The sequence below is a fragment of the Aulonocara stuartgranti genome (genome assembly GCF_965226115.1).
Source record: "Aulonocara stuartgranti genome assembly, chromosome: 13".
NCBI classification, from domain to species: domain Eukaryota; kingdom Metazoa; phylum Chordata; class Actinopteri; order Cichliformes; family Cichlidae; genus Aulonocara; species Aulonocara stuartgranti.
Window position 1 is genome coordinate 25,952,391 of NC_138949.1, and position 24,836 is coordinate 25,977,226.

At 38.0% G+C, this 24,836-nt stretch overlaps 1 protein-coding gene across 1 annotated transcript in view; it reads left to right on the forward strand.

The window, feature by feature from the left end:
* The window catches only part of anapc1 (anaphase promoting complex subunit 1), a 60,440-nt gene that overhangs the window by 17,611 nt on the left and 17,993 nt on the right, over window positions 1–24,836 (forward strand). Inside the window, exons 23-46 of the mRNA XM_082557932.1 lie at window positions 1,767–1,858; window positions 2,742–2,890; window positions 3,738–3,816; window positions 6,186–6,222; window positions 6,450–6,523; window positions 6,967–7,145; window positions 7,280–7,366; window positions 7,458–7,597; window positions 7,828–7,946; window positions 8,241–8,371; window positions 9,134–9,274; window positions 11,144–11,296; window positions 11,521–11,602; window positions 12,031–12,122; window positions 12,525–12,659; window positions 13,180–13,262; window positions 13,927–14,005; window positions 14,117–14,191; window positions 15,955–16,007; window positions 16,085–16,238; window positions 16,346–16,539; window positions 20,274–20,360; window positions 21,479–21,596; window positions 24,261–24,338. Of these exons, the coding sequence (XP_082414058.1) occupies window positions 1,767–1,858; window positions 2,742–2,890; window positions 3,738–3,816; window positions 6,186–6,222; window positions 6,450–6,523; window positions 6,967–7,145; window positions 7,280–7,366; window positions 7,458–7,597; window positions 7,828–7,946; window positions 8,241–8,371; window positions 9,134–9,274; window positions 11,144–11,296; window positions 11,521–11,602; window positions 12,031–12,122; window positions 12,525–12,659; window positions 13,180–13,262; window positions 13,927–14,005; window positions 14,117–14,191; window positions 15,955–16,007; window positions 16,085–16,238; window positions 16,346–16,539; window positions 20,274–20,360; window positions 21,479–21,596; window positions 24,261–24,338 (2,611 nt within the window). The remainder of the gene's footprint in view (window positions 1–1,766; window positions 1,859–2,741; window positions 2,891–3,737; window positions 3,817–6,185; window positions 6,223–6,449; window positions 6,524–6,966; window positions 7,146–7,279; window positions 7,367–7,457; window positions 7,598–7,827; window positions 7,947–8,240; window positions 8,372–9,133; window positions 9,275–11,143; window positions 11,297–11,520; window positions 11,603–12,030; window positions 12,123–12,524; window positions 12,660–13,179; window positions 13,263–13,926; window positions 14,006–14,116; window positions 14,192–15,954; window positions 16,008–16,084; window positions 16,239–16,345; window positions 16,540–20,273; window positions 20,361–21,478; window positions 21,597–24,260; window positions 24,339–24,836) is intronic.

Below are 24,836 nucleotides of genomic sequence, written 5' to 3' on the forward strand. Positions count from 1 at the left end.
TCATTTTTTTTCTCTGGATTAGGTCATTTTTGGTGCAATCCCAAATACATGTAAGCCAGAAAAATCCTCCCTACATTTCCTATAGTGTTATAAATATTTTTAAGTAGCTTGGTTATATGAGGCTTCGCTTTACTTGTAATCTAACTAAACACTTTCTTGAAGAGTTTTTTGTCTTAATTGGTCATGTCAAGTATTAATGAATACAGTGTGATATTTATATTCTACTGACTTTTGATATTTGCTTATATATCCATTTGTTAAGTAAATTATGGTCCCTTTTTTAATACTACAGTCTAACTAGGGAAAACTGTGGTTGGAGACTATGGCACAAGTAGAGATCAAAACTGTAACCGTTTTTTTTTTTTTTTTTTTTTAAATTCAAAACGACTTCAGTGTTTCAGAGCAGTGATAAAACAGCAATAAGATGGAGTCCATCTGCTATCTGTTTGCTGTTGAATGGGGTCAAGTTGGCAATTATATGCAATCTGTGTTGTGTTGTTGGTGATGTTTACATACACAAAAATTGCACAGTATAAAGTATTGGAAGAATCTTAGAGTTTTGAAACAGTAATTCATAAAATCCACCTCAAAAAGTGACATAGTTATTTCAGGACTGTGATTTAACTGTCAAATGACACAGGTGCTCAGTAACCTGGATTTTATATAGGAATAGAACCTGAATACAGTTGGCAACCAGTTGAGTCAAGAACACTACTGCAAAGAGACACATCACAGATGAGTTGCACTCATTGGCACAGACTGATTCATATTGATTTTTGCAATCTGTTTGCATTTATAAATTAGAAGGCAGTTATTTGCACTTACCTTCGCCTGTGTGTTTGAGAGTGGTTGGAGTTAGTCAACAATGGACCGCAGTTGGTTGGAGACAGGTTTCCTCCCTCAAGGTGACCTTTAGAATTGCTTTGCAATCCAAAATGGTCAGAGTTTTAGGGTCACCGCAACTAATTTGGCTGTTTGCAATCACAGGATAATCACCGATTTTTTCTTTTTCCTAGTCCCTACAGTGGTTGTTTTTACTCTAGTGTGACTGAACCATTAGAGTGAACAGTGGCGGATACAGCAATGAATAGTCACATTTTGGTCATTGATATATCATTACTTTGACCATACATTGCTCCTCGATTCCTCATAGAACCACATCTTGTGCATCTCCAGTTTCAAAACATGAAGAATGCAATGGGGGGTATTCTCATCTCGAGGCTTTATGGCAGCCACAGTCAACTTCCAGTTACAGTTTATCATTATCATTAATTAATATAGACGCTTAAAAAAAGAACCAACTTAGAGAAGGAGCACAAGACATGGCTAGAAGTAGAAGAAATAAAGAATTCAGATGAAAAAGATTACAAACCTGGATAACTGTACGCTCCTTACTGCCCTGTGCAAAGTGCACACACAGCTAGAATCTGTAGGAATCAGGGGTTTGTACCAAGATTAAAAAATATTGATTATCTGATGCTAAGCTGAAAGATAATGATTCATTGCTGTTAATTACTTTCACTGTGTATTTAATTACAACCTGAAACACGTTAAATGTCACAGAGGCTATTTGAGCCATTTTTAGACTTTTCTTAATTACTTGCAGCAATTTAGTCCAAAGCTGTGCAGTGAAATATGCATGTGTGAGTCCTAGTACATGGTAGACTTAATAACCCATTGATAGAAGGTTATAAACCTTATGTTCTTCTAAGTAGAAAAAAAAATACTGTTAAAGAATGCTAATGTATGTTTGTTTCTGTTTGCAGAGATCTTCAGCTTGAAGAGTATGTGGATCTGTACTGGAGAGACTACCCTTCAATAATTAGTGGCTTCACTGAGAGCTGCTTGATAGACCAGGGTAAGGCTTATTTAATTGTCTGTAACATTATCAAGTCAGGAAACGGACAAGACATGTTAAACAGGAGGATGGATGGTCTGCTGCTGGTAAAAGCTGTTTTAGCAGCCTTCCTTTGTATTTCTTGGACTCCTAAAGGTGCTGCAAATGTAAACAAATGCAAAATAAATTTGCATGACGAGGCACTGTAACGTGTAATCTTCCCTCAGTCCAGCTGTGGTTTTCAAAAACTGAGCTAGCTTGTCAATTGTTGGATTGTGTGTTGGTGTGTTGTTGTTGTTGGGGTTTTTTTTTTTTTTTGTTTTTTTGTTTTTCTTCTTTCTAAATATGAGATGAGTGTAATGTTACCTTATGTAGGCTAAGCAGTGATTGGTTCACAATATTCCAATCATTTGCATTGCTGTTATGAGATAGAGCACCATTGAACAGAGGAATAGTTTTTTACACGCTTTTGAGGCCATTGCACGGTTTCTTTCCACAGGGGTGGACTTTCCTGCTTCCTGGTAATTTCCTGCTTGTGATTGACCCGATTGGTTTTGAGTGTGAAATTCTACCGATGGGCATTCCCAACACATAGCACTTAAAATTAGTCTGAATATAAACAAGGTTTAGTTAAAAATAAAGACTCAGTGCGGGGGAAGTTTTCTTGTTGTCACTAAGTTTTCGTGACAGATGTCCTAAAAATTATGTGAACACCTGTCAGGTGGTTATTTGCTTTGTGACACGGATACTTGCAGGGTTGAATATAAAGTGTTGCTGTTATTTTGTGCACGTGGTTTTCTGAGAAAGGATGAAGTGACATAACCATCCAGCTCCCTTTTATCTCTTGTTCTTTTACCTCACCCACCACCTTTCTCCCTCCTCTTCCTCACCTGGCTTTTCTTAGCACTGATTTGCCAAATGCAGCGGCCGTCTTTCCTGAGACCAGAGCCTCCCTGTGTGTTCAGCTGGCTCAGTAGCTGCTTGAGAGGAGAGGAGAGCCCACCTTTCCCCTACCTGCCGGGTATCTGCCAGAGGACCAGACTGCTGGTTGTGGTACGATTAAAGCACATCTGTCATTTTATAAAATAACTTTCTTCAAGTATAGTGAGTGTAGCTTACTATCTATCTATATATCTCCAAGAAGTTAATGCCGTCCGTCTTTCCTTTTTCTTAACTTGCTTTATAGAATTGTTAGAAAGCTGCAATTCATGAACCATATTTCCTTACCTTTTTTTCTTATTTCAAAAATAAAATATTAAGCACCACATGTGCAGGTGACACTCAGGCATTTGTACTTTCGCAGTGTAAAAATGATGTTGCTCTTCCTTTTTTTTTGCATAGAAATGGATATGCAGTGCTAAATAAGAAGGGCCTAAGTTTTGGTGCTTCATATCACTCTTAAAAAGACAGTACTCAACAGAGAGACATGGATACAACATTGGTCATATTATCATGTTTGTTCAAATATTTGTTCACAAATTTATGTGCTTTGATTATGACTGTGGCACAATTTTTCGTTACCGTGTACTGGCTCATATTTCGATGCGCACAGTATCTCCTGAATCGGCAATAGGAAGAGTAAAGTAAAGTGTGAGAGCACTCTAAGTCCCCTCCTTGTAAGCCTAAATGCCTCTTGATTAAAGGTTTTCCCCTTCACCACTTAGAACAGGATGGAGTGAAGAACTGAGGTTCATATTCATCCATCAAAAAGCTTTGATCACATCAGTTCATTGCAGTTCACAGAACAGTTTTATTTAAATTATCCCTTTCTTTTTTCTTTAGAAAATATAACTGCTCTTCACTGGAAATGTCAATATTTATTTTTTTATGCAGTAAAAATCTATACTGTGCAAGTGTTTTTGTATCATATTTACATCTCTTCTCTTAACCTTTTTTCCAGAGTTATGCTCTCTATGTCATTGGAGATGAAAATGCTACTTCAACAGATGTATCCAAGTACCTAGCCAAGCTTTCTGCAGGTTTGTTAGTGACTAACCTTTAAGATCATTTTCTTGCATGCTGCACTGTGTGTTTCTCTGTGGGTATGCATGTTTGGGTTCATTTATTGACAACCACCCCCTATTACCTGCCAGTCCCCTGCCTTCATGCTTCAGGGCCCAGTAGCACAGAAAGAAAGATGAGTGACGCAGGTTTGTGTGTCACCTGATTTCCTTTGTGTTTATTTCAACAAAAAACAATACAGCGCTAAGGTAACAGCTGTTGCTGCAGGTGTTGGATGAACTTTTGCCTTGACTTGGACACTGGCTTTGTGTGAGAGATGCTTGAGAATCCAGAGTGACTTTTTGAGCACTATGTTGCTATTTTTAATAAACAGATGCCATCCCACTCAAACACAATCCCACATTCATCAGGAACAAAATGTCGCCTTTATTTTAAGTGTCTGTGAAGGTTCTCAGTCATCCAGGTCATCGTAGTCAAAGGAGCTTGCAATGAAAAGCGTCTGGACTTCTTTAAGTTGCTTGAAGACGTTTCACCTCTCATCTGAGAAGCTTCTTCAGTTCAAAGGTCAAATGGTGGAGAGTCCCAGATATAAACCTACTATGAACACACCTGAAACTCTGGCTGATTGGGACCCACACCCAGTTTCACACCTTGGCTCAGGCGATTAGAGGATCATCAGGGGGTCCTTTTGTCCCTCTGTGGGGGGATACTCCTACTAGGTTTATATCTGGGACTCTCCACCATTTGACCTTTGAACTGAAGAAGCTTCTCGGATGAGAGGTGAAACGTCTTCAAGCAACTTAAAGAAGTCCAGACGCTTTTCTTTGCAAGCCTTTATTTTAACCACTCATTTTAATGTTCTTTTTTTTGTTCTTTTTTTGGTTACAGTTTTTACTACAGATTTGAAAATGCTTTAATATATTTACCGTATTTTTTGGACCATAAGGCATACTGTTGACGAACGTGTCTGTTTTCATACATAAGGTGCACTGGATTATAAGGCACAATAACCGAAACAAAACAGTCAGATACGTCAAACTTTACTCATTCTTGCTTCCTGGCAGCACGGTGACATGGTACTGATAGCACTGTTGTCTCACAGCAAGAAGGTCCTGAGTTCAATTCCACCATCAGGCCGGGGTCTTTCTGCATGGAGTTTGCATGTTTTCCCTGTGTTTGCGTGTGTTCTCCCGGTACTTCGGCTTCCTCCCACCATCCAAAGACATGCAGTTTGTGTCTCTGTGTGTTAGCCCTGCGACAGACTGGCGACCTATTCAGGGCATACCCCGCCTCTCGCCCTATGACAGCTAGGATAGGCTCCAGTGCCCCCCGCGACCCTGAAAAGGATAAGCGAATGAATGGATGGATTCTTGCTTCCTCCACTTCCGTACCATTGATTCATCAATGCTGAATTCTCTCGAAGCTGCTCTATTCCCATGTTGTTGCAGTATATTAATGACTAACCTCGTATTGTGGATGGGTTATCTCAGTTGTTCTCCTGACTGAAGTTTAGTCCGTTTACAGCATACCGGCCATGCGATTGCATTTTCCCCTAACCATCGAGAACCCGCACGTTAATTCTTTTGGAATGGCAAAAAGTTAGCGTTCATCCTTCAGCTTCAATTATGCTAACATAGCTGTCTCGCTAGCGATCACGTAGCACATCATTATATACCAGCTAGTCCAACTTCAGTAACCATACAAATGTCACTGCTGTTTAGTTTTCTGTCTTTGTTTATGTTGGAAGTGATAGCAGAGCTGTACATTTTAATTTTTTCAGAAATCTCTCAGTTATAACATGCTATATCATGTTTAGGTGGAAACTAGCAAGGTAACTTCCTGCTAACCTCCAGCCCTGTTAAATTTAATACATTGTTTTCATGGATGCCTGGATGTTAAACTTAATTGTTACACCTGGTAAAGCAGCAACGCTGATCATCTTATTAAAGCTGAAAGAATTTATGGTTTTTAACTCTCACTGATGCTGCAGTGTTCATTTGACTTTGGGTCCAAAACTCCGTCCTCTTAAGGTCCCAGTCTGCGAGGCCCCTGACTACGGTAGCCATAATGCTCCGACAATCCATCTAGCGGTGTGGCTTCGTAGTGTACCAAAGTTGTACTAAAACATTTTGACAGATTTTTCAGCGCCGTATGCCACATAAAATTGGTTCGAGGTCAGTAAGCACAACCAGAATTCATACATAAGGCACACCGGATTATAAGGCGCTCTTTCAATTTTTGATAAAATTAAAGGACTTTAAGTATGCCTTACAGTGCAGAAAATACGGTAAGAGCTGCAAAAAGAGTGCCAAGCCTGATTTGTAAATTCATTGACCTGTTTTCCTTGCTGCTGATCTTCCTCACCCCCCTTTCTCATTTTCATCAGGCCAGAAATCCTCTGCCACTGAACCCCAAATAAGAAGGTAATTCATCTGACAGAAACATGAGCAAGAGCTTTTAAATTTCTTCTTTTTTTTTCTTTTAAGGCATTGAAACAGCTAAAATGAATTCTGACATACAGGATACCAGCACATTCTTTTGTATTATTTTTCTGTTTGTTAATATACCCCTAAAGGTCAACTTGTAAAAATCTTATACCTAATAACAGTTAAAGTTTTCCGTTAATTTCTCTTGTATGTATGTTTTCTAGACAGAGCAGTGTTAAAGTGATGTCCTCCAGTGAAAATCTGGCTGAGCAGCTGGTGGTCTGGCTCACCTCACAGGGTAAGAGAAGTATGTCTCTTAAAAAAAAAGAATCTATATTCAGAAAGGAATGTTGAAGCTATATCCTCTTTTTCGCCACCACAGTGGTTTACATGCATATTTACACATTCACAACTGTCCACTGAAACCAGTCTGTGAACCTGAATGTGCTTTCTCACTGCTGGGTGACATGTTTGCTGTGTGAATAAAGGTTTTAATATTGGTTTTTAATATAAGTGTGCTTCTTAAATCTTTTTATTTTAAAATGGGTAATGTACCCTATGATATTTTAGTTGTTCAGCTGTGAGCTGACAATAGTATAAAGCATGTACATACAACAGTTGTAGCAGCTTTTGAGTTTCACCCACCTGTTTGTGTGTATTTATGTTAGCGCTCAAAGGACACTGCCTCTAAAGCAGAATATTCCTTGTTTCTAAAAAACTGTGCATTTTTCACTGGTTTAGGTTTCACCCTGAAAGATTTGGAGTCGGTCCCCTTTGGTGTGGCTTTGCCTATTAGAGAGGCAATCTATCGGTGCCGTGAGCAGCCGTGTTCTGATTGGTCAGAGGAGGTCTGTCTTCTGATTGGAAGACAAGATCTTACCAAACAAGCCCACAAAATGACCCTTGCCAAGAGCAAAGCTGTGAGTGTAAAAAAACTTAAAACCTAAATTATTTAGATAAAGATGGAGTTCAGTGTCTGCAGATTCTAAAATAGGAAAGTAAGTTTTCAAAGTTTTGGTTCTTTTTTGGCCTTATAATTTGTGTGTTTCTCCAGTCTGTAAGTTCAGGCCTGTCCTTGGAACCTCCTGCAACCACAGAACCAGATGAGGAGGAGGATGGGATGTCAGACATTGTTCAAGAGGTAAACAAATTCATAAACATGTTTATATATTTTTTGTTAGTAGTGTGTTCTGTAGAAAAAAATTCAGATATTTATGTCTTCTTCTCACTAGGTCACAGGACTGATTTGGAGTCAGGATCTGAGGGTCCAAGAGGTCAGGAGGCTTCTGCAGAGCTCCAGACCTGTCCGGGTTAGTGTTGTCCAGCTCCCAGAGGTGTCTGACCATGAGTACATAGAGGAGAAAGAGAACAAGTGAGTATAATGCATGCATTTGTCATGAACATCTTTGGTCTTGAAACAGAGACAGCAAAACACCAGTTCTAAAAAGGCATATGCAGTATATATTTCTGTACTGTTCTGTGTTTCCTTTCTTCTCCCCTAATCTGTGTGGTAAACTTATTGGCCAGTTGGCATTTTTTTAGAATCTGTGATGTTTTTATAGTTTTTATCACCTGCCCTGTCCATGTCCTTGCCTTCTATAGACTCCTGCAGCTGTGTCAAAGGACCATGGCCCTGCCAGTTGGCAGGGGCCTCTTCACTCTCTTCTCTTATCACCCAGTACCGACTGAACCTTTACCTGTCCCAAAACTCAACCTCACAGGTATTTTAAGTTTTCAGTTAAAAAATAAAATCTACTGGAACAAGTTGACGAGAATGTGGAAATTTGTAAATGGTTCATTTAACAGGAAGATAAAATTAGTTTGTGCAATAATAAAAGCTGTTGCAGTACAATTTATCACTGCCCTAGAGGAAACATAACTTTCCAAAAAAAGAAAAAACATTGTAATTATCTTTGCTAAATCAGGAACAAAATATTCCAAAGTTTAAGAGGATTAACGTTTTAATAACTACATGCATTTGCAGATTATTTCTCATTTTTATTTTTCTTCCTCAGGCCGTGCCCTTCCGAGGAATACTGTGGTAGATCTGAACAGCGGAAACATTGATGTTCCTCCCAATATGACTAGCTGGCCCAGTTTTCATAACGGAGTAGCTGCTGGGCTTAAAATAGCCCCTGCCTCACAGGTGAGACTGAAATCATTGCATGTTTAATCAATCAGTCTGTTACTTAGTAAATACCCCAAAATGTTAATGTTGACAGGCCTATAAATGTTTTTAAAAATTAAATTTTTATTTTTTATTATTTTATTAGTATTTTTCTATTAGCTCTACCTGTAATTCTGTAGAATAATTTTAATTAAAACCCGCTAGCTTGTTCCACAGCTTCAGTTTTATCCAACCTTAAATGTAAAACATTTTACATTGCTTATTCAACATCGTGTTTATTTACTACTTACCTATTTCTAATGTCATTGTTATGTTAAACTGGAGAGTATTGAAAAAAAATATGATATTGATGCTAACAGATTTAAGCATTTGATGAATATTTATTTATACTGTTCAGCTTGTTTTAGCTTTTAGCTTATAACTCTGGCTAAAGCTACTGTCATTGTGTTCCTTCATAATTAACAAGAATGGAGACTTCCAGGGTTTTGGTCCGATTTCAGCGAATCTTGCACACAATGATCACTTAATGGGCATTAGAGTAGTTGTACGGGTAATAACTGTGAATGGAACGTGAGCCATATTAGTTACAATGTCACTGTTGTTCTAGTTTGAGTGTCTTTTATTCTTTGGGCAGTGTAATGCTAAATGGATATTAAAACTGAGCACAAATAAAATATTCTAATAATTGTAAATACTCAAAAAACCTCATTCTCTTGCAACAAAGACATTTATTAGTGTTATACCAATAAATATAGTTTAATTTTGTTTTTTGTTTTTAAGGTGGACTCAGCCTGGATTGCCTACAACAAGCCAAAGAGCCCTGAGCTGGCTAATGAGTATGCAGGCTTCCTTATGGCCTTGGGGCTCAATGGACACCTCACCAAGTTGGCCACGCTGAACATACATGACTACCTCACAAAGGTGCACACCTGTCTACACACAGGCTTACATGTGCTGGAACAATTTCAGTATTTCTTTGCTATGTTGAGTTTTACAGCAGAAAGTAAGAAGTGTGCGTAAGTACATGTATAACACTCTACACTCAAAGAATACTTTGTACTTTAAATGCTCAGTTTAGAGCCGGTTGTGCTTTAAATTTTGTTTTCTTGCAATAATTTAGAGCTCCCGCTTCTGTCACACGCCCAACTTACAAAGAACGATAAGATGAAAACAAATTTGAAGTTAAATACAGTTTATACATAAACATGCGTCATAGCTTGGCAGCTAGTCAAAGTGAAACTTTCCCTTGTGAGAACTTAGACATGAGACAACTCCTTCCAACTTTCGGGTGAGAAAAACAACAGGATGTCGCAAGCCAAATCTTTTTTTTTTTTCTTTTCTAAATTCAAATGTCTATGTGAAAGGGTATTTGAAGATTGATTGCTAAGCCTTTGAACCTCATCCATACTGAGTATCCACGCTATGTTTAAGACTGATTCATTTTCATTTCCCGTTTTGAATTTTGATTTTTGTGTAAATTTAAGCTGTGGTTGATGATAATCACAGTTATTTCCCTGTATTAGTCATTGTATGAATGCAATATAAGTCTGCTCAGTCCTAATTGTGTTCTACACCATGTCCTCCTATTTTGAGTTCTTTTTTTCCCCCTCTGCATTTACATGGTAATGTTTTTCACTGCAAATTTTTATTGTATGCGTTTAACGTTTAATTATATTGTTGGTATAAAAACCGTAATGGTGAATCTTGGAACTCAACTGCCCTAATATCGAGATTTCACCAGTATATATTTCTTTTATTTTAAATTATATTCTTTATAATAGCTTTATAGTATCTCATTCATAGTCTCCTAACTAATTGATCTTTTAAAATAAAGGCTCAGAAATAAATATCCACAGCTCGACACACAAGAATGAACTAATCAGATGCAGAGAGTTGATGGTAAAATATGTCACAGCTTCCAGTGTGAATGAAAGCAATGAACGTGGTTGAAGCGTGTTTGTTGCTAGTGGTTTTTTGACAGTTTCTATTCTTGCTGTGATAGAGAATTGCATACTGAGGATCAGAATTCATTAGAATTGTTTATGACTGTGGTTTTAAAAAGAATTTGGGGTGATGCCATTCACCTTTTAAACATTCCAGTTTGCGTCAGCGTTTTACAAGCAAAAACTGTGTCATTGTATCTAGTTTTTCAGTTTGTATTTTAACTCGTATTTGACCCATGATTTTTGACATCCCTGGAAGAGAGCAACTCATATTTTACAATTTCATACAAGGTCCCAGCGGTTATCTTCACAAACTAGAAAATGGTTAATCATCATTTTCTGAGCTTTTTGTCTACATTGTCATTCAATACAAGAATATTTTCATTTACTTTTAGTCAAATGATAATATGATGTCTAAATTATGAAGGCTAAGGAAGGCTGTCCAACAGATGGCCTCTTACTTCATGGCATGTGTTCACTATGCACGGCAATCACCTATTTCATGCTGTTTGTGTTAAAACATGTTGTGGTCGGTCAAACAAATGTGCACACAGGGGTCTAATGAAAACTGTCTGTCATGATCTCAGATACGAGAGTCACAGATCAAGCCAGTTAGACTGCATTTTTTTTTTAGTGCAAAAGAGCATGCATTACACTGCATTTTCAATAAGTAATAGTCTAAATTTTATTAAAAGTGACTACTATTTGAAGAGAAGCTGTTTGATAATATTTCTCTACTGTTAGCTTTTGCTTTGTGTATGAAATATTAGAAAGTTGTTGTTTATCACTGATAATTGCAGATGCAGTTTTTATTGTGATTTAATGTCTGGGTGCCTCTGTCTCTCAGGGCCATGAAATGACCAGCATTGGGCTCCTCCTGGGTGTGTCTTCAGCCAAACTGGGCACCATGGACATGTCGATCACTCGCCTACTTGGCATACACATTCCTGCCCTTCTCCCGCCCACTTCCACTGAGCTGGACGTGCCACACAATGTTCAGGTAAGAGTGAGTACGTATAAAGAAGAAGATAAAGCTAATTTCGATTAATTCCGTCTTCACAGGGGGTGGCCCCAGCAGGTAGTGCTGCATGTTTGATTTGTCAGATTTTCACGCTAGATGCCCTTCCTGTCGCACCCCCGAAGAGATTTCTTTTTATCTTCCCTGGATGATCATTCAGTTCTTCATCTGGTTTTTTTTCTTTGTTTTTTCTTTTTCTGTTACAGGTTGCAGCTGTAATTGGCATCGGGCTGGTGTACCAAGGAACGGGCCATAGACACAATGCTGAAGTCTTGCTGTCTGAGATAGGTGTGTAAGTGTGTGTGCGCAAAAGGGAGACAACACAATGGGAAAAAGTTCCATAAAATTACCCAAAAGTTTAAATCGGATACATTAAAAGCTGTTAATTAAAGAGCTGGATATGAATTTCACTGAAGTAAATAAACAGTATTTTATATATGTAACACCTTGAAAAAAAAGTGCACAATATAATTTGGGTTTTGGGCTATTATTTAATTGCCAAATGCATGTTTAATGGATAGGTATCTCTCAAACTGCAAGAAAAATACTGTTTTCTTGAATAGACATTGTAAACAGTCAGGTTAGAAGTTCTGCTTAAGCTCTGTTGCTCCATTTTAAACACTGCATCCAGTCTCACTGTTGAACTTTTATTTTTACTTTAATTAGATTTTTCTTGCCATGCATAGATGGTAACTTTTGGTCTGTCTGTTGTTCAGGTCGACCCCCTGGACCAGAGATGGAATATTGTACAGACAGAGAGTCCTATTCGTTAGCAGCTGGGCTCGCTCTTGGTATGGTCTGTCTGGGGGTAAGACAAACAAAAAAACATATATATATGAATATACGTTGCCATTTTCCATTTGTTTGTTGCAATAGTAACTAATTAAAAAAAAAAGTAACAGCTTCTCACAAAACCCGATTGTTATGTTTATTTTTTTGTACACATACATTTTTTTCTGTTATTAAGCCACATAAGTTCTTTTAAAAGTCCCTTGGATACCTGCTCACTTCTGTAAGAGAAACCTCAGATCATAATATTGTCAGGTGTTAATGATGCTTGAAGCCCAGTAATAAAGGGACAAAACCCAAGTTCAAATATTGGTTTTCTTTGACATCTGTCTCTGCATGTCTCTTGTTTCTTATCTCTACTCTCATCCTTTTCTGTCCTGCACTTACCTTGCTTGTTCTTCCTTCCCCTTTCTCCTCATAGCATGGCAGCAACCTGATTGGGATGACAGACCTGAATGTCCCTGAGCAGTTGTATCAGTACATGGTTGGGGGACATCGCAGAGCTCAGGCTGGGGCCAACCGGGAGAGGCACAAATCCCCCAGCTACCAAATCAAGGTACATGAAAGAAACCCCCCCCTTTTTTTTTTTTTTTTGTCTACAGTGTAGCAGTGTTATTTCAATGCGATAAAATAATACTGAAGAATGTGACTGTATAACTACTAAAGAATTTTACCATACAATAAGAACTGCAGCTCAAAAACTATGTCATGGTTCTTCATATGTTCAGTCTGTGCTGATGTATTGTTTTTTCCCCACTAATAGGAAAGGATTTGGTAAACAAATCTTCATGAATTTTATTTTCCATATTAGTTGAGGTTTGTTCTCAGTTTATTGTTGTCACATGTGCCAATGTCAAATGTGTAAGAAAACTCTAAAGTAGCACGAGTAAACAATATTGCATTAAATAAACTATCCCAATTGCAAAAAGCTAATTGTCATATTTAATTATGTAGGTGTGAAGGGGTTTTGCAGTTGGGACACACCTCTCTTTAGATGAAGTTTGACCAAATGATTTGATGAAACAGTGGTCTGGCTTCTGTGATTAGCTAATTAACCTTACCATTGGTCATTTCAGGAGGGTGACACTATTAATGTAGATGTGACATGTCCAGGCGCTACGCTAGCCCTCGCCATGATCTACCTCAAAACCAACAACAGGTGAGAGAAAAAAGGTTTTTACATTTTTGTCTCCAAAATAAAATAAAAAAAGTTTTGATATGAAAATAGGTTTATTCCATGTCTTGGAAAGGCGACTTAAAGACTTCTGTTTTAGATTTATCTCCTTTCTACTGACCTCCTAAAATTTGTATACAAAGAGTGTAGGCATACTCTTCATGGTGTGACAAAACAATCTAAAAAGAGATACTCTGCTGACAAGTGTTTTATTTTATTAGGAGAAACAGAACTAGATAGAATAAACTGGGAAAAAAAACATAAAAATATTACATTAAATATTTACCCCCCAAAAAATGTAATACCGGTGTTATAGAATTAGAAGTAGCAAACTGTTCAAGGGGCACAGAATCTTTCCACCATAATTACTCTGTAATGCTGGTGGGGTGTTTCTTTAAAATGGCCAAAATGTCCTGTGCTGTGTTCGACTTTCTAACCACTTCTTGCCCACGTGAACCGTAACTGGAGCACCATAGCCTATTTGATGGAAAAAATAGTGACATTACACTACATCAGACTGAGACTCCTCCAGTTTCTAACAGTCTAATGGTCAAGAGGTTCTTTAAAACTCATCTGCTATCTGTTGTTTGAGAGGATGCTGAAAGAAGGTATTAACACTCCCTTTTCTCATCATGGTTTCGCCCACTAGGTCGATTGCTGATTGGCTGAAACCTCCAGATACTTTGTTCCTCCTGGACTTCATTAAGCCAGAGTTTCTGCTGCTGAGGGTTAGTGTGGATCTAGCTCTGTGTGTTTCTGTGTGTGATCTTTTTTCCCACCTTTCTATATTTTAATCTGATATACCTGTGTCTCTTCTTCTTTTCTCTCTACCCCTAAAGACTCTGGCCCGGTGTATTATCATGTGGGATGAAATCCTGCCTAATACTATCTGGGTCAAGAGTAACATCCCACAGGTGAAAATAAGCACACCACACACACACACACACACACACACACACACACACACACACAAAGAGGAACAAGTGGACATGTTTGGAGCCATGATGCCACACACCCTGCAACAAATCAACAACTTGCAAAGAAAATCCCATTTGTGACGTGTGGTTTTGTGTGGATGGAGGCAGGTTTACCCTTTTTCAGTTAGCTAATTTAGCCAATTCTGGTGGCTTATTTTTTGGAAGATGCACTGATATTGGTTCTTGGTAATTGCTGTAACAGCATAATGACTCTAGCTACATTCTGTTAATAAAAGCATTTCCCCTGGTCTGTAGTTGTACTTTACTGATGCACCCAAAGATGGATGGGTAGTTTACATGAGCAGAAATGGCGTCAGTGGATAAACAAGAAAAAGGCTATTTCTAAAAACAGAAAAGTTATCTGAGCAAAATACAACTTGGAAACATCTTAGAGATGTTTCAACAAACGACTGGGAGAGTAAACATTAAAAAATGTCCAACGTGTATATGTAAATATAGTTATAGAACAGCGAAAACCTGTGTGGCCGCTAAGCTTGAGAAATGGCAGGAAAATAAGCCGTGTCTGATAACACTGTGAATAATTACAGTGACTTTAAAACAAATAGTCTGCATATTAGCCTTTAACTTCCTATGTCCTTATAGGCTTACTGATAACATAAACTCAGATAAATTTGACCAAGGCCAAAATTTTATCTGTAAATCAGCCAAGCATTTACCTGTAGATGTGGATAGTTTATTGCAGTGTTTGTTGCTTGATATCTTCATGATGAAGAAAATTCAATGTATTGGTCAGCAAAACTGCCAGAAATATTTTCCCCTTGGGAAGAGTATCAAATAATTAATTCAGGCTTGTTCTGCCTTTTTATGACAAAAAGGAAAAAAATAATCCCATACTTTTAATCTTTAATAACATAAATGTATTCCATTTCATTTTTTTCCCCCCTGTCAAATAGATAACTAAAAAGACTGTCAGCATGATAGCATTCAACTCAGTTTAGTTTCACTCCCATCTTTTATGTTTTTCTTCTGGTTGTCCACGCCCCCCTGCAATGACTTTATCCCCCAGTAGGGGGGCCCACCCCCACAGTTTAAGAAACACTGCTACAGTATAATTTACACCACTGGATATAAATATGTAAAACTACATTTTTGTGGTTTGTATTTTGAATGGCAATAAATACTAGTAACTAGAACCTTGGCACACTCAAAACAGGTTATTGCCCTTCTAATCAGGTATGAATAGCTGCATTATAGTCAGCACTATACAGAGATTTATGCTTTAATATCTTTTCATTCCTTCCATCCATTTTCTTAAGTTCACCCTGTGCAGTGTCATGTGCTAGCTGGAACCTATGCCAGCTGCAACAGGACCCAGGCAGGGTACATCCTGGACAGCTTGCTGCACAACCAGTAGAGAGAGAGAGAGACAGTCAGGCTAATTTAGAATCACCAGTTAACTTAACCTAGCCCCAGTAACTGCATGTCTTTGGATTATGGGATGAAGCTGGCCACACACAAACATGAGAGAGCAAGCTAACTCTAAACCACTGTCACCTTACTGCCTATGATTTTTCTTTTGCCCTTTCCTCCCTGATGTTTACTTTCTATTTCCATAGTTTTATCATGAGAATTTTGTGAGTTTTCAGTTAATTTAGCAAATAAATACTGTCAAAAGTATTATTTCTGAAACCTGACCACTCGTGTCTATATTTTGTTTTCAACTTTCATTTTGTTTTCAGATCATGAGAGGGACTTTTGACCCTTCAGAGGACATTAACATGGAGACGATGGCGTAAGTATTGAAGCCAAAAACATCAACTCATGTTATACATTTGAATTCTGCTAATTGATTGTATTTGTTTCTCTTAGCCAAGCCCAAGACTACATTACAGCTGGGGCCTGTTTGGCACTTGGTTTACGGTTTGCTGGCTCTGCCAACTCTGATGCCTTTGACTGCCTTTATAGCTTGGCCAGGACCCACATGACAATCATGTCCTTTGCTGGTACAGCTGCTGTGGGTGCTGTGAGTGTTTTATGTTTTTGACTTTGTTAACAGTAAGAAACAATGTTGTGCTACCTCATCTACTTACAGTTAAATTATTTTCTCTTTGATTTCTTTTTCTTCCCTAGCACACATTTTACAACCTCCAGACCTGCCTGTCAATGATTCTGCTGGCTATGTCCATGGTGATGTCTGGTACAGGAAACCTGAAGGTCCTGCAGCTTTGTCGTTTCTTCCACAAGCGGACTGGTGGTGAAATGAACTATGGCTTCCACATGGCTCATCACATGGCACTGGGTCTGCTCTTTCTGGGAGGAGGCAGGTGAGATGGGAACAACCAAAATATGGCCATTTTCCCAATCCCATTGAAATTTATTAAAATATATTCCTTATTGCAAGTGAAGAAAACTAGTATAAAACTATAATACATTTGAATTCATATCAATTGTCAATTATCTATTCATAGCTGAAGTGCATTTTCAGGCCAAAAATCAAAAGGCTTTTGTCAAGTTGCTTTGGGGAAAGGGTAGAGCGGCCGGTAAAGCAATTTCTGTAATCACTGAACTTGTGTTTTTACTTGAACATAAAGATCAGGCTGGTTTTCTTGTAGTTAGCCTAACTCTTGGCTAGCGATGGCTTACTCTGTCCTAAATAACTTTTTGATGAGGTGACAAATATTCTAGTCTCTAAATATTAAATATAGGTTTGGTTTTTTTTTTATTGGCTTTTTTTTTTAATCATTTTTGTTTCCAAAAAGCATCAACTAGACCATTTGCTGCATTTTATTTTCAGCTGTAGATGAATACATATTTAGTGTTGTACTGATGATATCTTAACAACGGTGGCTCCAGTATTCAAGATACTGGAGAAACATCTCACACAATGAAACAATGTGGTTCTCTGATGTAGATTTTTCTGAAGAACTGTAAAGCTTGGAAGTACAGTAGTAATAAATATAACAGTAAGAAGAAAAAACTGTACAATATACTCATAGATAAACGCAAATGTTTACATACATAAAATCATTTCAAGACTATACAACAGGCAAGGTACCAACAAGGTGGGCATTGTTTTAAACTTCCACAACAACCTCTAAGGAATCATGCTTCAAAAAATAAATACACACACCAACACACACACACACTTTGATGTTGCTCATGCTTCTTGAATGAAGGAAGACACTGAGGTTTGAGTTATATTCTGTATGTAGGCTGTCATATGACACCTGAATTGAACAATTGCATGCATTCATCCATCCATCTATACATGCAAACCCACACCCACCCTGCTTTTTTCTGGGAAAGACCATATGCAACACGTACACATGCACAGCGTGGGTTAGCCACACAAATACAAAAAAAGTCTGCTTTGAGTGCTGTGTTCCACATAATGAATGACATTCATGCGCACATGTGCACGCAAACACACACCCAAGCCAGGTTCCTCAAACCGCTGACCCTGGTCTGTGTATTTTGAAGAGAAACAACAGCTCCCACTCTTTCATCACATTCTGCAAAAACATCTCTCCACCTACAGCCATAATCAGATGGACCTTTTCATTTCATTCAGGTCACATTTTATTTTAGACCTGCCAGCTGAAAGCCCACACACTGTAAGGACTGCAGGTTTGAATGCTCTGCACGATAGCATATATTTTCATAAGCAGTTTGTCTTGTGTCATTTCAGAGATTGTAGGTCATGCTGGGTAGCAGAGTCATGCTATTTCACTGTCACTTTTCCTGCAGTCTCGCTGTCTGCTCGTATGTCATTTAGTTTCTCTGTTTCCATTGAAAATGTCCTGGTCACATTTGCTTTCCACTTATTTAGCAGTTATCATTACATCATGGCCCTTCTTTTTTTCCTCATTCAATTTCTCACGTATGTTTTTCCCATTTACGTTTGGTCTCTTTATTTGGTGATCCTTTTTGTTCTTTATTTCCCCTTTCCTCAACCTCTCCTTCTTTATTTACTTACCGTATTTAATTTCCTCTTCCCATTGGATCTCAATTGAGATAGAGCTTGGTAATTGTCCCCCAGTAGGAAACTGAAGTGACGCAAACTGTGTCTGACACAGCTGGATTTCACATTGAATAATTTTTAAACTGTCACCTCCCTAGTACGAAGACTGTTTGATGTCTGATTGGTCCCATGTGATAACTGGACAGATATTGTGAGCCAGTGTTCATTTGCCCTACACAGTTCACCCTACAGCACCTTTATTCTGCCTCAGATGTTGTATTTCTAGTAGTAAGAACACTGTCTGCCCATTTTCACTGCTTATGTGAGAATGGGCAGCTCAATCCAGTTCTTCCAACAGTGTACACAGTTTGTGTGAAGAGGGCTTAGATCTGTATTTCAAAGGTGACTGTGGCTTTTCTATCACGAGTTCTTTCTGTTTGCATGAGTTTCAGTTTGTACTAGTTAAGCATGAGCACATAAGATATATTATACTTGTCCCACTGACACTGACTAAAATGCTAGACTCAGAACTAGAGTTAGATTCTGCTACTTGCCCCTATTTTGTTTGGATTTATTTCTTTTTTGTTTTGGCTCAGTCTCCTGGAAGTTCATTCATTTCAACAGAATTTGAAAATGTCAAGCGCACCACAAAAGGAAAGTGACTCAAAAGAACTGATTGTTAGCATTCATCCCTCTTTTAGTCTAAGCAGCAGCCAGGCGCCCAAATGGTAGGACTCTTCAGTCGTGTAATGTTGCTGTTAGTCAGTTTGACTGACTCAGTGCTACAAGCAGAAAAAAAATCTTTATTTGCTTAAAATAGAAAACTGATGATGCTTCACTAAAGCACCTCATTGGACTGAGGTGCTTTTAGTGTAGCGGTATAAAGTAAACAGTATTTTGGTAGAGAGCACTGCAGTGGCTCCCAATTGTTTTAGGATTTTAAGAACATCCTGTTTGTCCTTGTTTTCCCTTTGCCATATGCCATTGTCTGTTTTGAAACCAGCGTTTTGAGTGCAATTATTAGAAGGCTATAGGGGTACAATAAGGGTATTCTGTCTCAAGGAATGTATAAGCAAAAGTTAGACATTTAGTTTAACAGAAGTGTCGATTTTTCTTACTATGATTGTTTTGTCATTTTTGTGCCCCAAAGCCCAAACTATTTTCACTTTTATCAAGAACTGAGAAGCTGGAAATAGTTTGGTTGTTTTTTTTTTGAAGCATGATGATTGTGTTATCTGTCTACTGTGTACTTGCTGCAGGACTTCTGTAACACCCTCTATGAAACTCTAGGGCATGCTGACCCTGACGTTTGGAACTACTAGAGTAGAGGAATTAAAAGTATTAAGGAGCCATTAAATGAAGAGCAACATCCTTTATCCCAGTTGAACCTCAGTAACCTTCCAGACACAAGAAGCCTTTATTGTATGACTAATGGGGTCATTTTAATAATGTTGAGTCAAAGTAGATGCTTAACTGCCAGCTATTACGTTTAAGTGGCTCTACTGCAGTCTGAAGGTTTTAACTGGATTACAGCACTCACCTGCTTTAACTAACAGAACACAAAGTTTATGTGGAAGAATGTGTTTTGCTTTTATACACAAGGTTCTTCAAATATATATTTAGATTAAAAACAGTGCAAAAGTCTTGAGGAATATCTTATTTCTGAATATTTTGCTATGGATCAGAATTCCATTAATTTTGACAATATCCCCAGAAAAGCTGGCTGAAATTCAGACCATGAAGGAGCCTACAGATAGCTGTAGACACTGTTGTAGCTCTTGCTTGACCTTCGTACAAAATGACAACAATTTGAACCAAACATTTCAAAATTGGATTCCTCACTCCATAAGACCTGCTGCCACTAAGTTGCAGTGTAAGATTACTTGGAAGTCTCTATCATTGGTGACTCAAGACTTATGTACAGTACTCTATTGTTTAAGTTTATTGTTGTCGTTTTTCTTTACAATGGCTTGTGTAATTAAATTCTCCTTACAAACCCATCAGTATGTACTGAACATGTTTTAATGTTTTGTGAAAAGAAAGAACGGTGTATTTGTATTTTTTTTTTTAGTGATGTTGTTTGACGTCATCTTTCAGGTACACCCTCAGTACCTCCAATTCAGCCATCGCTGCTCTGCTGTGTGCCCTGTATCCACACTTCCCTGCTCACAGCACTGACAACCGGTGAGACTAATACATATGCGCACAATATTAAAATAAGAGTTTAGTTGATAACCTGTGTAAGTACCAAAAAGTAGCAATAGAAACTTATAAGAATATGATTTTTGTGATCATTTCATTAGTGATGGACAGATGATTGCTTGTGTGGCTCTCTCATGTGTTTTTGTACTAGTTGTTGTACAACTTCTATAAAATTTGCACAGTGCTTTACACTAATTTTAGATGTGTTTAGATGTTTCCCACCAAAATATTTTTGGTGTTTTATTCTGAAAAGAAATAAGAAGACGGTGCAAGAAATGCATTGAAGCATCTTTCTATCAGTTTAGCTTAAAATAAGTGCAGTGTGCTTAAAAATATTTGTGGTGCTTGCTTTTGCGCTGGTACTGCACATCCATTCATCTGTGCAAAAACCAGCACTCAAGTTAAATCTTCCCTGATATTGGTTTTCAATCAATTTTATTTCTTGGTGAAGTCTTTCCCATGCTCATTGGCCAGATTTGGTGTAAAAAAAAAAAGATATTCTGGCACTCATTAGCTGATGTGCTTTCGGCATGGTATCCACAAGCTCAGAATCCGTCTCTGCTCTTTGATTGCCAAAAAAGTACTGGACAACCTGCACAAATCCTTCCCCGATGCTGCTGATTCAGGTGGCTTTAGTTTCCTTTTAAATTTATTTTCAACTATCATTTCAGAGACTTAAGACCCAACAAAAACCCCTTCCTTAATTCTGACTTCACTTTTCTTAAATGCTGAAATGCATTGCCGTTTTTGTTGAGTCAGCCTAGTTGTCCAATACTTAGAACATCATAGCTAAAATGGTAGGAAAACTTTTCAAGCACTACACCTCTGCTCCTTTAACCAGTAACGGAGTTGGGAGTGTTAGCCCCAATATGGTGTAGAGATTATGTAACCTTGAAGTGGCGTATGATCTGTAAAATTCAGAATGGCACACCTGCAGTAAAAAAACTAAGCTTGTCTCAATTTTGGAGAATAACAACACAATTCTCTGTCATTCTTTATATTAAAAAAAACAATATGTTTGTTATGAATGTCTATCCGTTCATATTAGTAATTAAAAAAACAAAAACAAATGCATATTTGTATTTCTGTGTTTGCTGTAGCTACCACCTGCAGGCCCTTCGGCACCTGGCTGTGCTGGCTGCAGAGCCTCGACTGCTCGTCCCTGTGGATGTGGACTCCCTGAAGCCTTGCTATGCCCTTTTAGAGGTCACTTACAAGGTCAGGTTACAAGAAACATGTACCAACCTAATACCTGTGAATGACCATTAGGTTCATGTTTCAAAATTGAACATAGTTTTTCCTGTCCCAAAGCCACCTTTGAAACCACCTCTCATTCTTTGTCACAGCTCATTGTCACAAACGGCACCGCTGTGCTCTGTGCTCCACTTTTACATTAACACAAAAGCAAATGTACGTTCTGACTCAGATTGTAGAGTGTAGTGCACAATGGTTTCTGTTCGTTTTGAGGTGTTAGAAAAACTTGCCTGTCCACTATACCACTGTGTTCTGCTTTTTTATCAGTGTTAACTGCTCTTAGCTAGTCAACTTCCTCTACAGTTGATTTCATACACTTTCAAACTAAATCGTCTTCATGTCAGTGTAAAATCAGCTACCGTGGTGTCATCTCATTCATATTGGTGCTATTTTAAAATTTTAAGAGCAGCAGTTTTATGCCAGCTTATGAGTAGCTAATATATATATATATATATATATATTTGCTACTAATTTTGCATTTAACTGATTAGCAATAATTCAGCTGTTCATACAGTTTTCCTTTTTCTGCACATCTGGTTGTTGTACATAAATATATAGTCTTTTCCTATGTTAACTTTAGTTTCCTTTCTGGTATGTAGACATGTATAGTTTTATATGCCACTCATTGTTTTCCTCGTTGTTAGTTTTGATCAAGTATCCTTGATTTTGAAAGACAAAAGATGTGCTTTCAAATTAATCTGTGACAATTTCATTAAATAAAAGCTGGCCTCACTGCCTATGTGCTCTTAGTTAAACATGTTACATGTAAATGGAGGAAAGTCATTGCACTGCACCTTAGTTTTCTCCAAAACTGGTATCCAGCACTGTGTAGGTTTCAGTTTTATATAAGAGAAAGTGAAAATAGCATAACTGCTTAGCAAAACCTCTCTCTAAAGTCTTGAAGGGAAAAAAAGTTTCTAGTATTAAGGGCAACACACACATCCCTAGTGTTAAAACACAGCAGGAATTGTTTTCTGTTTCAGCAAGTACATTGTTAGAATTTTATGTACGTCACTGTGGCATCATTAGGATGCCACAGTGACGCACATTGGTGCCGTTTCCCAGTATCAATGGTTGTCAACCATTCATGTGTGAAGGTAAATACTTTCCATAGAAATTGCTGGCTTTTTTTATATCTGTAAAAGCAAATATTTGACACTCTTGGGAACAAAGCCAATAGGTAATGGGAATTTACTCAAATAAATGACAGACGACACTGGCATTGTGTAGTTATTGTCATACTTTAAGCAAAACTAGCTATAACATATGATCAAAAATACATCGTCAAAATTGATCGGCAACATAAAAAAAATAGTAATCGTAAGAAGAAGAACATTTTCTTTTCTTTTTTTTTTCTTTTTTACACCAATGTGTAAAATACACACAAAGTATAATCTGGGATTAATTGGGGAGCATTTTTCTCTGCTTTTGGCAATTGCTCATTCCTTCAGAACTTAACTCTCTGCAAATTTAGTCCACAAGCAGACCTTTCTTGGAACAGTTGGTCTCAACATGCTTGTGTCTAAAATGAGAGGAAATCAGTTGAGAGGTGTGTCAGGAAAAAGTCTTTACTCATTTTTAAAAAAAAAAAAAATTTTATTTTTAAAGAAAAGGACTACAGAGCAAAACCAGTGACTTTTGAAATGATGCGCTCTGAGCAAGAAAATTGTTTTGTCATAGTAGTACTGTTGTAGAGTGATGAAATGAGGAAGGGAGAAATGACGCAAGATCCTTCTTTGTAACCTCCATGGTGCCTCTAGCATTAGTGAATTTTAGCATGCCTAGCAAATAGTGTCTGCTCCAAAACCTTTTTCAGTTACTTCATATAGTCGTAGTCATTTTCATTAATATTTTATTGAGTCACTTATAATCTTTTCTTTGCTGGTTTCGTAGTTTGACAAACGCTGAGGAAGCCCAAAGAGATGGGAATTTACACATTTCAAAAAAACAACCGCCATATAGAAGCTTCCATTCATCCATTTTTCTTCTTCTAATCCAGTTAAGAGTCATGGAGGGCTGGAGCGTATCCCAGCTGTAACAGGGCAAAAGGTTGCCAGTTTGTTGTAGGGCTAGATAAATTGAATCTAATTTTTATTTGTGTACAGAATCATTACTTCAATCCCTTTGTGTGTCTTTTGCTTTTCATCTTCAACTGTTGCTAAAACTAATTAAACTGTTATTTGTGTTTTAAACTGCAAGAGCTATAAGTTCTGCTGCTGGGAGAGATCTGTGTGTGTGTGTGTGTGTGTGTGTGTGTGTGTGTGTGTGTGTGTGTGTGTGTGTGTGTGTGCTTTTTAAGATCTGTCAAAGCTTACTCAGACTTGGAGATGGTTTGTTTCAAAAGGAATTTAAGTGAATGAATTTAGGGGTGCTGTCCCTCATGTTGTTATACTGTTACATTCACATACAATCTGCTATTCTATACTGCTGTTGCAGTTTTTTTGGTGACACTGTGTATAAATATAGATCAAATGTGTATCGTTTTGTATGTTTCAGTTCTATAAAATATTATGTGTATTAATACCCTGTACGGATAAAAGGGTGATAGTGCACTTTGGTGAAATTGTAAGGTGCTTAGAGATCTTACAGGCGAACTTTGTGAGTGACACTATTTCCTCTTCTTTTCAGGAGACTAAGTGGTATGACGAGACAACAGTAGAACTGATGGCTCCTACCTTGCTTCCTGAGCTGCAACTTCTCAAACGGGTAAAGCCAGAGAATAGTTGTTCTTCTTCTTTGCCTTTATTTGGCTGCTCCCTGTAGGGGTTGCCGCATCCATCCATCCATCCATCCATCCATCAATCCATCAATCAATCAATCAATCAATCAATCAATCACACCTCACCCTGGCAGCATCCTTGTCAGATGCCTGAACCACCTCAACTGGCTCCTCTTGAAGTGCAGGAGTAGTGGCTCTACTCTGACCCTCTCCCGGATGGCTGAACTTCTCAGCCTATCTCCAAGGGAAAGGACAGCTACTCTTCAGAAAAAGCTCATTTCCACTGCTTGTATCCACATTTTTATTTTGGGTCAATATCAAAAGATTGTGATCATAAGGTAAGGTGATACAGATCAACCTGTAAATTAAGCGCTTGACTTCTACGCTGGGCTTTCTCTTCACCACGACAGACTGGTACAGCATCCATATCACTACAGTCGCTGCACAATTCCGTCTGTCAGTCTCCCATTCCCTTGTGAACAAGA